The 14,497-nt window shown below is 48.1% G+C and overlaps 1 protein-coding gene across 2 annotated transcripts in view; it reads right to left on the reverse strand.

The window, feature by feature from the left end:
- The window catches only part of LOC147678785 (very-long-chain 3-oxoacyl-CoA reductase-like), a 73,751-nt gene that overhangs the window by 48,399 nt on the left and 10,855 nt on the right, over positions 1 to 14,497 (reverse strand). For both annotated transcript variants that reach the window (XM_086946239.1, XM_086946240.1), the window contains 2 exons: positions 4,798 to 4,873; positions 938 to 1,048 (listed from right to left, as the gene is read on the reverse strand). In XM_086946239.1, coding sequence (XP_086802365.1) covers positions 938 to 1,048; positions 4,798 to 4,873 — 187 coding nt within the window. The remainder of the gene's footprint in view (positions 1 to 937; positions 1,049 to 4,797; positions 4,874 to 14,497) is intronic.

The following is a 14,497-nucleotide window of genomic DNA, read 5'->3' on the forward strand; positions in this document are numbered from 1 at the left end:
TGGGGCTGTTGGGGCAACCCTAACAAGCAACACTGCATTTTGCAGAGTGAGAAGGCAAGAATCATGGATTTCCCGAAACACGATGTCAAGAGGAGTGGGTGTATGTGATCTGTGCCTCCAACATCTTTGCAGGGGTCCTGCCAGTGCTTAATTTCAGCAGGTGGTTTCCAGTGCTCGACCCCGGAAAGTAATTGTCAACGCCGGCACCTATTACAGTCTGCCACATGGTGGCGCTGTCTGTGTAATTTAGGGATTAGCGAACAACAGCTGTTTATTAATTCAACATACATTAAAGATGATTAACTCCTGCCGCCCAAGCTAATCTTATAGCTTTGGAGGCATGGAATAGTCTGAATTAGCACGCTTGTAGGAGGAGTATTTTGGTGAATATTTGCGTAAGTTTTGTCGAGGGCAGCGCTGACAGGGGCAATGGGTGGTTTAAGCTGTTGTGGCCACCTGACGAGGGCTCTGGCACATATTTCATTTCAAATTAAGCGCTGGTCCTGCTGACACAATTGTGACAACAGACCGAATGCTGCAGGCATTGCACCACAAAGCACTAAATGATGGATTTGCATTCATTGTAATTATGCATAATTTTGTATTCTTTTCCCAAATTTCTAATTTATTACATCTCTACTCAAATGTATGCCTTTGAAATACGTGTACATTTTTGGACAGGTTTGCTACGTTCCCAATACTCCAGGTTTGGGAGAGATGTGTGGGTCATGTGTGGTCTGGTTCTTTTGGTCAGGGTGGTGAGTAGGGAGATCAAAACATTGTGAAAACATGACACACCCCCCACTGCTGCTTCCCTCCTTGGATGTGTGTCAGGAATGGTTGGAACCTTTGCCCACCACATGCCAGTTAGAATGACTGCCAGCTTTACTATGAATGTGCATTGGGTTTACGCAGAGATGAACACATTAGAAATTACCCAATATTCCAATGTTGAGGTCCTTCAGGCCGGATTTGATTGGTTCATAGATTTCGCGTCCTTTGCAGAAATCCGCCTGTATGATCCTGGTTTTGCAACCATACGTCTCTTCTGTAAAACAAAGATTGTTCTTTAGCGTTTGACTGTGTGCTGGTATGTTATTTTCAACCACACACATGCCCCACCCTGGGGTCCCGTGTGCCTTTACACTCATTAAGTGAAGCACACCTGACAGGTGGAGGGTGGGAGAGCCGCCATGTCTCAGGTGGAGGGTGGGAGAGCTATCATGTCTCAGGTGGAGGGTGGGAGAGCTACCATGTCTCAGGTTGAGGGTGGGAGAGCCGTCATGTCTCAGGTGGAGGGTGGGAGAGCCATCATGTCTCAGGTGGAGGGTGGGAGAGCCATCATGTCTCAGGTTCAGGGTGGGAGAGCTATCATGTCTCAGGTGGAGGGTGGGAGAGCTATCATGTCTCAGGTGGAGGGTGGGAGAGCCATCATGTCTCAGGTGGAGGGATGGAGAGCCATCATGTCTCAGGTGGAGGGTGGGAGAGCTATCATGTCTCAGGTGGAGGTTGGGAGAGCCGTCATGTCTCAGGTGGAGGGATGGAGAGCCAGCATGTCTCAGGTGGAGGGTGGGAGAACCATCATGTCTCAGTTGGAGGGTGGGAGAGCTATCATGTCTCAGGTGGAGGGATGGAGAGCCAGCATGTCTCAGGTGGAGGGTGGGAGAGCCGTCATGTCTCAGGTGGAGGGATGGAGAGCCAGCATGTCTCAGGTGGAGGGTGGGAGAGCTATCATGTCTCAGGTGGAGGGTGGGAGAGCCATCATGTCTCAGGTGGAGGGTGGGAGAGCCATCATGTCTCAGGTTCAGGGTGGGAGAGCTATCATGTCTCAGGTGGAGGGTGGGAGAGCTATCATGTCTCAGGTGGAGGGTGGGAGAGCCATCATGTCTCAGGTGGAGGGATGGAGAGCCATCATGTCTCAGGTGGAGGGTGGGAGAGCTATCATGTCTCAGGTGGAGGTTGGGAGAGCCGTCATGTCTCAGGTGGAGGGATGGAGAGCCAGCATGTCTCAGGTGGAGGGTGGGAGAACCATCATGTCTCAGTTGGAGGGTGGGAGAGCCAGCATGTCTCAGGTGGAGGGATGGAGAGCCAGCATGTCTCAGGTGGAGGGTGGGAGAGCCGTCATGTCTCAGGTGGAGGGATGGAGAGCCATCGTGTCTCAGGTGGAGGGTGGGAGAGCCGTCATGTCTCAGGTGGAGGGTGCCTTAGTCTCAGTACTGCTTTATACACTCTCATCTTTGTCTCAGTACTGCTTTCCACATTGCCTTTACAATAATTATTCCTTTACACATTTCCTTTGTCTCAGTACTGATTTACACATTCCCTTTGGCTCAGTATTGCTTTATGCATGCCCTTTGTTTCAGTACTGCTTTATACACTCTCATCTTTGTCTCAGTACTGCTTTACACATTGTGTTTACATCAATTATTCCTTTACACATTGCCTTTGTCTCACCACTGCTTTACACATTGCCTTAGTCTCAGTATTGCTTTATACACTCTCTCTGTCTCAGTATTGCTTTACACATTGACTTAGTCTCAGTACTGCTTTATACATTCCCTTTGTCTCAGCACTGCTTTACACATTGCCTTTACAAGAACTATTACTGTACGCATTGCCTTTGTCTCAGCACTGCTTTACACATTGCCTTTACCCTAATTATTCCTTTACACATTCCCTTTGTCTCAGCACTGCTTTACACGTTGCCTTTGTCTCAGCACTGATTTACACATTCCCTTTGGCTGAGTATTGCTTTATGCATGCCCTTTGTTTCAGTACTGCTTTACACATTGTGTTTACATCAATTATTCCTTTACACATTGCCTTTGTCTCACCACTGCTTTACACATTGCCTTAGTCTCAGTATTGCTTTATACACTCTCTCTGTCTCAGTATTGCTTTACACATTGACTTAGTCTCAGTACTGCTTCATACATTGCATTTAAACTAATTATCCCTTTACACATTCCCTTTGTCTCAGTACAGCTGTACACGTTGCCTTTGCATCAATGTATTCTTTTCATATTCTGTTTATTCCAGTCCTTTATTTACACATTGCCTTAGTCTCAGCACTGCTTTTCACATTCCTTTTGTCTCAGTGCTGCTTTATATACTCCCGTTTGCCTCAGTACTGCTTAAGACATTTCCTTTACACGTTGTCTTTGTCTCAGCACTGATTTACATATTCCCTTTGTCTCAGTGCTGCTTTATACACTCCCTTTGCCTTAGCAGTTCTTTACACATTGCCTTTACACTAATTAGTCCTTTACACATTGCCTTAGCTTCAGCGCTGCTTTACACATTGCCTTTGCACCAATGTATTCTTTACAATTTGTGTTTATTCCAGTCCTTTATTTACACATTGTCTTTACCCTAAACCTTTCTTAACAAATTGGTTTTACCCGTCCATTCTTTACACATTGCCTTTACGCCAATGCATACTTTACACACAGCTTTACTCCAACCCTTTCTTTGTGCATTGCTTTTATCCTAGCATTACTTTGCATGTTTCTTAACACCAGCCATTCCTTTACACATTGTCCCTGTCTCAGCACTAATTTATACATTGCCTTTACACCAATGTATTCTTTATCAATGGCTTTATTTCAGTTCTGTATTCATACATTGTCTACACCCCCACCTTTCTTAACACATTGCTTTCACCCCCTATTTTCTTTGCACATTGATTTTTTACTACTGTATTTTTTTACCCTTTGCCATTGGCCCAGTCATTTATTCACAAATTCCCTTACTCCATTGCATTTTTTATCCATTGCCTTTATCCTAACCCTACACTTGTTGCCTTTGTTTCAGCCAATCCTTTGAGTATTGCCTTTGCTCAGCGCTGCTTTACACATTGCCTGTATGCCAATGTATTCCTTATGCTTTGCCTTTACCACAACCCTTTCTTTACTCATTGCCTTATTACAATACTACTTTACACTACATATTAAGCCTATCCTTTACGCACACATTGTCTTTACCCCATCCATTGTTTTATTTTACTATTCTCCAATCCTTTCTCCACACATTACCTGTACCCCAATCCTGTCTGTACACATTGCCTTATTACAACACTTCTTTACACCTCACATTTGCCCTGACCGTTTATATACACATTGCCTTTACCCTAGTCCATTGTTTTATTTGACTTTTTCTCCAATCTGTTTTTTACGCATTGCCTTTACGCCGACCCATTGTTTTATTTTACTATTCTCCAATCCTTTCTCGACACATTACCTGTACCCCAATCCTTTCTTTACACATTGCCTTATTACAAAACAACTTTACACTTCACATTTGCACTGATCTTTTATATACACATTGCCTTTACTCCAATCTATTGTTTTATATTACTATTTCCCCAATCTGTTTTTTACGCATTGCCTTTACCCCAATCCATTATTTTATTTGACTTTTCCCCCAAACCTTTCTTCACACAATGTCTTTATCCCAAACTTTTGTTCACACATTGCCTTTACCCCAATCTTTTGTTTATGCATTGCCTTTACCCCAATCTTTTATTTATGCATTGCCTTTACCCCAATCTTTTATTTACCCATTGCCTTTACCCCAATCTTTTTTTTATGCATTGCCTTTACCCCCATCTTTTTTTTACGCTTTGCCCATATCCCAATCTTTTTTTTATGCATTGCCTTTACCCCAATCTTTTATTTACCCATTGCCTTTACCCCAATCTTTTTTTTATGCATTGCCTTTACCCCCATCTTTTTTTTACGCTTTGCCTTTACCCCAATCTTTTGTTTACTCATTACCTTTACTCCAATCCCTTCTTACCTATTTCTGCTGCCACCTTTTCCAGTAGTTCCCGCGTTCGGCTGATGAGAATCACGTTCAGGCCTCTCTTAGCAAACTTAATAGTGAAGAGAATACAAAAATAGCATTTAAAATGTACAATGGAAGCAGAAGTGCATCTGAGTGATAGAAAGGGATTATACGTGTCATAAACATGCCTTGTTTCATGTGGTGGGCATGCTGGGACTGAGATGTGTGCTGTAAAAGAGTCAGGTTGGTTTACCAATTGGCATTGAGGCACGGCACCACCGTGGCTCCACTGGTGGGGTCACTGGCTGATACCGATATGTTGCGGTGTTTGGGTGCATCAACCTCATGGGCTTGGGATTCACAACTGTGGTTTTTGGTTAGGGGGCGCTGCGCCATGCCTTCTGTGGGGATGTATGGTACACCCTAGAGTCGCGTTTGTGTGATCTGATGTGTAAGGACCCTGGGTCGGATCAGTGCCTTACAATGTGAGTAGAACATGCATCACAAGCAGCTCACAGGTCCCTCCTGGGCCTCAGTGGACCCTTGGATTGGCTTCTGGCTCTGTCTCCAAAGTCCACCTTGGCACAGACACTGAGGGCACAGCGGATGCATTAAGAAGAGGCACGGACAAGGTTCCTAGTATTGATCATGGGGAGCGGGGTGAACATTTGTTGGCCATCATTTTAGTTTGGATTTGGTTGGATAAAGGGCTGCTGTGTTGGCACTGTGGGGCACATTTACAAGCCCCTTGCACCACCGGAGTCTCACTTCTTTATACTTACGGGTGGCGCCGTGTGCCTGCCAATATTTACACCGCCACGTAAAGTCACCCTGTGTGGGTTTTTACAGCCTTGTAAATATGGGCCCCTTTCATGATTTACTCGGCGTGAAAGGGGAGGTTCACACGTGTTGCTGTGGGGGTTCCCGCACAACATCCATGGAACCTGATGCACTCCCAGATTTAAAAGGTTTCGTAAACCTGAGAATGTGTCAGATTCTAACGCCTCCCCACAGGAGGCGTTTAAGTTGTGCCGCGAGGAGAAATATCTTTTTTTCTCCTTGTTTTGGGCTCTTTTTATGTGGGCTGCGTTCTGCAGCCCACATAGAAGGAGGGAAAGGCCATCAATGATTGTTTTTGTGCAGCAAGGGGTCCCGTGCTACACAAAAACAATCATCCCTGCAACACAGACACCCTTGCACCATGGGGCAAGGGGGCCTGCGTTGGCACTAGGAAGCCAATTGTGCACCAGTGCAGAGGAAAACACAGGGATGTGTCGTATTGTTGTAAATACAAAGCATCCCGGCACTCTCCTAATGACGCAGCTCGGCGCACCAAGATGGCTTGTAGTGCCGTGTAGATTTCTTGTAAATATGCCCCAAGGTCCTGTATGGAATGTGTGTCACTGTGATCACCCTGGAGTATTAGTGCACTGTGCCGGAGTCCAGTGGATTCCTTATATGCATACAGAGGCAAAAGTAGATCATACTAGCGCTCTATTTGTTGTAGTGTGGGCGAGCAGCTAGGCTCATCAGAGGGCAGTGCTAAGCATTTGTTGTTGCCCTCAGAGGCATTAAACGAGACACACAACTGAATAAATCCGAAATCAATTTCTAAACATAACATCGATTTTTATCCAGTTTTTCAGACCAAGAACTTCATTCTGAGGTAAGTACTTTTTAAGATATGATTTTTCAAAGTTCGAAAAATAAATCCCTGTTGTGTAAATTATGCCCAATAGCAGTCAATGGGAGGAAATGGGAAAAAGCCTATAAAATCACACAGTTAGTTCTCGAGGTTCACCTTCTGGATTTAGGTGAGTAGCAGGGCCAGGTCCAATGATCCACCAACAGAAGATCTGGAGCGTCCTGGATTCCGCCAAGAGCAGGGTGCTGAGGTCATTGGTAGCCGGCGTGTTACGAAGAAGGGGGGCCATCTGAAAACACAATGCACAAAGGGACTTTCAGGTAAGTCCAGGGGGTCCAACTCAAGGGAGCAGGTTGCAAGCGGCCCAGGACCATAGGAGCACAGCTGGTTCATCATTAGCCAGGCCGGGAGGGCTGGGTTCAGAGCAGATAGGGCAGCCAAGCATTGTGCGTTTAGAGGGTCCTCGCAGACAGGACAGGCAGGTTACATGGACGATTCTGGGACAGAGAAACCCGAAAAGTCACAGTGTGCCATGCCCCCCTACATGGCATGAGGTATACAGCAGGCCTTATAGCCCTACGGCAGGGTGCACTATATCCCATGTATGGACATATCTGCATGTACAGATATGTCCCTAAAATATCTATGTCCATTCTTGCATATTGAAAGTGCAAAGGAAAGCCACGGAGAGTACACGTGCTGGACCCCCATCATTTCGGGTTCCCTAGCTCCCCGGTGCCTTCACTGTACCCTAAGATGTTTGGACCAAACATCTTGTCTTAGCAAATCCTCACTGATGTCAGTGTGGGATTTATTAATAAATGTACCACTGAGACCCTTTACAAGGCTCTCTGAAAACCTACCAGTCACTGGGGTCGTCTCTGACTAGTCTTAGCCTGCCTGCCACCACCAGACATCTTTCTGACCTCATTGAGTGACCCAGCGCTCTCAGAGGCGAGACACAAAGCCTGCTCTGGGGGGAAATAGTGTGGGGGGAGGGTGCTTCACACCTCCTCCAGGCTGGGAGGGCCTGCCGTGATGGGAAAGTTCAAAGGCGATGACGTCTCTGAAATACAACCCAGGCATCTCCAGATAGTGGAGTCTGACAACCCCTCTTTTCTGCTCCTCTTTTGGAAGAAGGACAGGCTGGAGAATTAGTTAGATTAGGATGTGCGCCCACATTCAGCTACACTACCTCTAAGGTGGGCAGGTGATGTAGACACTACTTTTCAAATTCCTCTATCTTGTGATGGTAGGAAATCAACCTATCACGGCTAGGTAGTGCCCCTTTCCACAGGAATTGGTCAATTAGAGCGTGTAGGCACCCTAAAGGTAGGTAGCCCATTGGCAATTACCCATCACCCCCTTTAACGCCCCTAAATGTAGTATTTAGGTAGCATCCCTGGACCCTGAACTTAGCTTTGATGAACCTAAGAAGAGCAATTGACTAAAAAGAGCTGCTGACGCGAGACATGAAATCCTGATGCAGAAAATAGGTGCCAAACACTTCTGGCTGCTTCCAGGACTCAACGATGGTGGTGTGCTGTCTCGCCCTGCAACTGTGAGGCCTCTAAGAACCCCCGAGCGCTTCCATCAATAACCAATTGCTGAGAACCTCCCTTGGAATAGAGGAGCGCCATGCCAATACCCGTGGTACCGGATCCCCTACACTGAAGACTTAGAAGAAAGAGTTTAAACCAGGCTCCAACTACCCAGGATGGCTGACACCCATTGAGGACTTTGAGACCCCTGCGCCCCACTCTGCGAATGTCCCAGCTGTCCCGGAATCATCCCTGCAACCTGCCTACCCCTGCCTGCGAGGATCATCTGGACGCACGATGCTTCGCTGCCATATGAATGAACGAATGGGAGTATCTGTTAAGCGCAAAAGAATACCTGGAAGCGTCATGGCGCTGTGCGAGACAAGGAACAGTGGAACTCAAATATACTATTGCAGTAGAAGAGACTTTCTGAAGATGGAAATGGAGGCAGCTGGTTGAGTTCAAAAGGAAGACAGTTCCAGAGTAAAGCTGTGGACCTGAAGAAACGTCTACCACCCCAGGAGGCATGTTTGAAGGATGGCACCACCAGATTTTTTAACTGAAGCGCTCATTCCTGCCGGGCGTGTACCACCTCAGAGTATCCTTCAAGTAGGAGGGACCCTGCCCATGAAGAGCCTTATAGGCCATACAGGGAGCTTTAAAGATGATACTTTGTCTAACTGGCAGCCGGTGTAGTTTGCTGATGGCTGCTTTTGCTGAATAGAATTTAGGGATTTCCAGCAACAACCTTGCAGCAGAGTTCTGGAGAGTTTGTAGATTTTTCGTGGACCCTTTTGAAGGTCTAAATAAAGGCTGTTAGAATATTCCAGTCGCGTCAAGATGAGAGCGATGACCGCTGTTTTTAAGAGATCAGAGGGTATGAATTTCTCCATTTTTTTATCACTCTGAGAGCGACGAAGGAAGCTGAGGTGACCTTGTTAACTTGATCTTTATATTTCAGGTCACTGTCTAGAAGCACCCGAGGTTTTTTACTTTCGACACCGTGGTGGGAAGTGATCCTAGATCAGATGTCTGCTCTGCACCCAGCCCGCCCGGCCTGGGTAACGAAGAACCAGCTGTGCTTCCATGGTCCTGAGGCCCTTGCGACCTGTTCCCTTGAGTAGGGACCACTGGACTTACCTTTACGTCCCTCTGTGCAGCGTGTTTTTAGGTGGACCCTCTTCTTCGTAACATGTCGGCTACCAATGACGTCAGCACACTGCCCCCGGTCGAATCTGAGACGCCCCTGACCTTCTGCTGCTGGAACAATTGGACCTGGCCCTCCTACTTACCTAAATCCAGAAGGTGAACCTTGAGAACCCACTGTGTCGTTTGATATGCTTTTTCCTATTTTCTACCATTGACTTCTATTGTGCGTAATTGCGCACAACAGTTATATATTTTGCGAACTTTAAAAAATCATAATTTAAAAAGTACTTACTTTAGAATGAAGTTCTTGGCTGCAAAATTAGATAAAAATCAATGTTAGTTTTATAAATTGGTCTCGGATTTATTCTTGAGTGTGTGTCTCATTTATTACCTCTGTGAGTACAACTAATACTTAGCACTACCCTCTGGTAAGCCTGACTGCTCGCCCACACTACCACAAAAGAGAGCGTTAGTATTATCCTCTTTTGCCTCTGTAAACCAGTAAGGGACCCGCTGGACTCGCTGCGCAGTGTACTTCATTTTAGTGCACTATAGTGAGAGCCTGCCTTCTACAAAAGCAACACAAATACCAATTCGTGTTGGTTTTTAAATCCCCAAAAGGATTTTGTGTCAGTTTGCAATAAAAAAGGAACAGAAAACCTTTGTAGATCTGCGCCTGGGTCTCATCCTGGGTGCACATTGGAGGGAGGGGTCATAAGGACGTAGAGTGATGGGTGACCATGGCTTTTGGGCGTGGGCCCTGGAGGCCTTCGATGCGCATCATTGGTTAGGGAACCTCCATCCTCAGTGGATGGATTCTTAGTGGAAATCACTTACTGATGGAATCAACACATTCTGGTTGGCTGAAGGGACGCCCCCAGCCAGGCAGAACCTACCGCCCCCGTCAAGGATGGGTGATTACACTCGCCGGATAACCTGTGCTTGGCGCTGAGCAATCAGGCTTACTTCAGAAGCAATGTGTAGAGCAGAGGCTCAGCCGACACTCGGGATGAATACACCGAGCGTCAGAAACAAGACTTCACTCAGGATATATGAAATTAACGTTTCTATTCAACACACGTATTCAATCATTATAACATGAAAATCATGTATTTTTTAGGTCATAAAACACATTTGGAAATATTGCTAGCAGTACTAGGCCCACTCGTATTGTTGTGATCAATAGTATGTACTCTGTGGATAATTCCTTATCTCACAACGCCCATCCCCCACACAGAGAGAGAGAGACCACTCTTATGCGGTACAACACACTGTCCACACCCTAGCAATGCTGATGATACAGCCCAGCGCAGTTATAGGGTACACCCTGGGTAGCAACAATATCAAAGATATGTATGTACATGAAGCAAGAACACTTTTTAGCAGCAATGAAGGCCAGAGCCACGCGGATAAAACCCAATGTCACATGTTTTGTGCTTTTAGCATAAAATCAACTTATAAAGTGGCAGCGCCAGCCAGTGTTGTGAATCACAGGTGGTCCACCAACTATCACTCCTACTCACACACACACTCCGCACCACTACACTGTGTGATACGTAACAGCCGAGTCCGTACATTTCACACTCGCACACATATGTACTCAGCACCCTAATGCGGTGCTCCTAGTACCCTGCCGGTCAATGGATAACACCCTGCCGACTCTGTGGCCCTAGCCTGCCTCCACCCTCTAGTTCAGCCTGATTGTCCTATACCCCCGATGGAAGAGAACCAGCCCTGCCTCCCAGACACTGGGCCACATGCGAGCCGAAGTCACACTTGGGGGTCGATTAGGATCGCGGACGGACTTGCGTCCGTCCGCGACCCCAGAGCAGGAGGGAACCTCCGCATGGCATGCGGAGTTCCCTCCTGTGCAATTAGGATGTGACCGCCACCCTGGCGGTCACATCCTCTATTTTTAACATTGCCGCGGGTGCAGCTTCAAGCTGCACCCGCGGCAATGTTAAAAATGCACGCATTGCATTTGCATGCAGAAAGAGGCAGGCACCGCGCGGTGCCTGCCGCTTTCTGCATGCAAATGCAGGGGGGTACCATAGGTACCCCCCATGTGCACCCCCCACCCCCCCTTCACCTAGGGGGCCCGCAACGGGCCCCCGCAGTGAAGTTCTGTATGCTTTTCCACGGCGGAAAACCCGCCGCGGAAAAGCATACTTTACTGGCCATCCTAATATGGTGGACGGTGTCTGGAAGACACCGTCACCATATTAGAGCTTTTCCGCCGCGGTTGTAATCCGACCGCGGCGGAAAAGCTGCGGACGGAAACCAGGACCCACCAGCCATCCTAATCTGGCGGTGGGTCTTTGGTCAGTCCGCTGCGGATTTTCCGCATCCTCGGGGCCGGCGGTGGCTTCCGCCGGCCCCGAGGATGCGGAAAATCCGCAATCATAATGACCCCCTTAGTCTGGGTCCCCAGTAAGAAGGTGGGAATCTGCAACAGTTTTAATTAGAAGGTAGATGTAAACAAGGGAAGGTTAGCAGCTAATCGGGAAGTTCACACACAGATCTCAAAACACAATGCAGTCATGCAGCCTTTTGACCCGCTTCTGACTGTATCGGAAGCATTCCTTCCACCCAGTCCATCTCTCTTTTGCTACTACCTGGTGCTAAAATGTCTTCAGGAGGGGCTAGGTGTGAAGAGGGCAGTTGGTCCACCGTGATGATAGTCAAAAGAGAACAGCCAATGAAGGGGGAGTAGCACAGGCGAGCCTCACTGTAAGAGGAGGCACCCCGAGCGGTACACAATGATTAGGGTCGTGCCCAGGCAATCTGGGCACAGCATCTGGTGCGTGTTGTGGTATGTGTTGCACCAGACACTTCAGGTCTTTAAAATGAAGATCTGTAAATACTGTAACACCCTGGAAGTGAGGCACAATGACTGGTGCACATTAAGATGGGTTGCACCAATCCATTCTCGTCACATATGATGAAGAGTTGCAAATTCCAGACCTGCCTGGAAATGAGGCATAACGTCTGGTGCAGGATGATGCGGGTTGCACCAGACCAGTCCAGTCACACACACACACACACGTGCAAGTTCAGCAGAACCACATGAGGTTAAAAGAGGCTCTGCTATGGGTACACTCCCACCTCCTAGGGTAGCACTCAGTGAATCGGACATTGCACGCAATGTGCATGCAGTCTGCGTATCGCATAAGAGAGATGCGGCACGATCGACGAAACGGACCACGCGGGGACCCGCAACTAGCCCTGGGCGTAGTGGGCGTAGTGGGGCTTCGCAGAGCTACGTGAAGTGGGCGAGAAACTACGCCCACATCCGCACTCCGCGTAGCCCCACTACGCACGCACCACTGGCCGCCACCCGCCTCCCTCCCGCCCTCCCTAAATACTTTCAATGATAAGTGTAAAATAATTAAAACGCACTTACCTTGCCCGCCGCTGCCCGCCGCGTCCCCGGGGCTCGCTATCTTCATTCTTCCGTCTTGTTTACTAATGCGCATGCGCGGGCGGCCGCGCATGCGCATTTTCTCGTGAGAAATGAGCATGCGCGGCCGCCCGCGCATGCGCATTAGTAAACAAGACGAAAGAATGAAGATAGCGAGCCCCGGGGACGCGGCGGGCAGCGGCGGGCAAGGTAAGTGCGTTTTAATTATTTTACACTTATCATTGAAAGTATTTAGGGAGGGCAGGAGGGAGGCGGGTGGCGGCCAGCTACGCTCCGTCTGCGAAGCGTGCGTAGTGCCGCCTGGCTACGCCCGTTCCGCAAAATGTGGAGTAGGCGGCACTACGCACACTTTGTGCACGGAGCGTAGCTGGCCGCCCACCCCTACCCGCAACCAATGAATTCGCTCACCTCCAACTTGATGCTTATGAGGGTCGCTGCAGTACAGGCACCACACGTCTGTAGATGCGGGCACGATATCTGGGGCTCCGCACTCAACAATCCTGTCTCCAGACACAAGTCTTAATTCTTTGCTCACATTGCGCTACCAGATGGGATTCCATAGCCGATGTAGGCACTTGAGAGGGCACCGCTCTCCACATGTCACAGGTAGATGGTGTAGGTTCCTCGTTGGAGATCTTTGATTGCGTGAGATCTCCGGGAGAACAGGAGGCTCGGCAAAGGACCCTGGGAGAGCGCACTTCAGGGCGCCACACTTCAGAAGATCTTGGCCCAGGCCAGCCACTATTCCGAAGGGGAACGCGGTCCCCTTCACGGCCTGTGATCCTCCATGTGCACAACAGAGTACAGTCCTCTGGCAGTATGCACCACGCAGTCCGGGTTCTCCCCCCACAAGCCTATCACACCCCTTGCTGAAGGATGGCACCAGTAGTTATACTCTCATGTGGAGAGGTGTGGCGCAGCGGCCAGGTCAGCTGACTTCGAAGCACAGGGCTCACTATTTGATCCCCGGCGGCAGCTCAACTCAGCACCATGTGACTCTGGGCAATAGCTCACTTAATTTCCACAACGGCCCCCAGCGCCTTGAGACCCTTAAGGGTGAGTAGTTCCCACTTTACTAATACGAATTTACATTAACTATTTTTTTTAAGGTAGGGTGGTTTAAGGGGTTTCCCTTTGAACCGCAGATGTCTACCCTAAGTTGTAGGCCTGTCTGCCATGGAATGCAGATATTAATCTTTAGTGGGGCCATGAGCAGGCCCAAGAGGCTAAGTGTCAAAACCACTCTCTCCAAACTATCCCATCCAGCCCTCCAATGGCAGAGGTCTTGTTGTTGTGGTGGTATGCCCATGGTTTAAGATGGTCGCTGGGGAATGCACAGCTGTGCTGCCCCGACCCCTGGTGTCCACTGGAGCCAGGTACCACGGCACACAAGACTCTTAAAGGTTATTCTATAAGTCTCCCCTTTACCACTGGAAGGGGCTCGGCCTTGCAAATCGATGGATGGGAAACATCACAAGGCTGCTCCACTGCAATCCACTATTGCAGCCCGAAGTAACGTCAGCTTCCTCCTCCTGGTAACTTATGGGATGAGCAAGCATCATAGGTAGTGAAAACACACATCGGTATTCCTCACTACCTGAGTGCATGTGCATTATAGGCGATACTGATATTAATTTTTGACTCTTTACAGTACCCTGTCCTTGCTCCTTTCCTTTGCCTGAAAGACACCACTTTCACTTTTACGCTATCCTTACTATTTTTTCCCCTCCTTTTTGTACGGCACAGGCTTGTGTCAAGCTATTTTGTCTATATTGTAAGATTGGATATTGCCTCCAGAAAATAAACTCCTTTCCCAGCTGGGTCTGGAAACCTTAAACTCGTATAGCTTCCATTGTGTACCTATACTGTATTGTTTTGATTCTTGAATAAGCTAAGGACCCTTGTTCTTTATAACGTAGTTATACCCATGGTACTTAGCTATCCGTTGGGTCCCCT

This window comes from Lissotriton vulgaris, chromosome 12, assembly GCF_964263255.1.
Source record: "Lissotriton vulgaris chromosome 12, aLisVul1.2, whole genome shotgun sequence".
Taxonomy (NCBI): Eukaryota; Metazoa; Chordata; class Amphibia; order Caudata; family Salamandridae; genus Lissotriton; species Lissotriton vulgaris.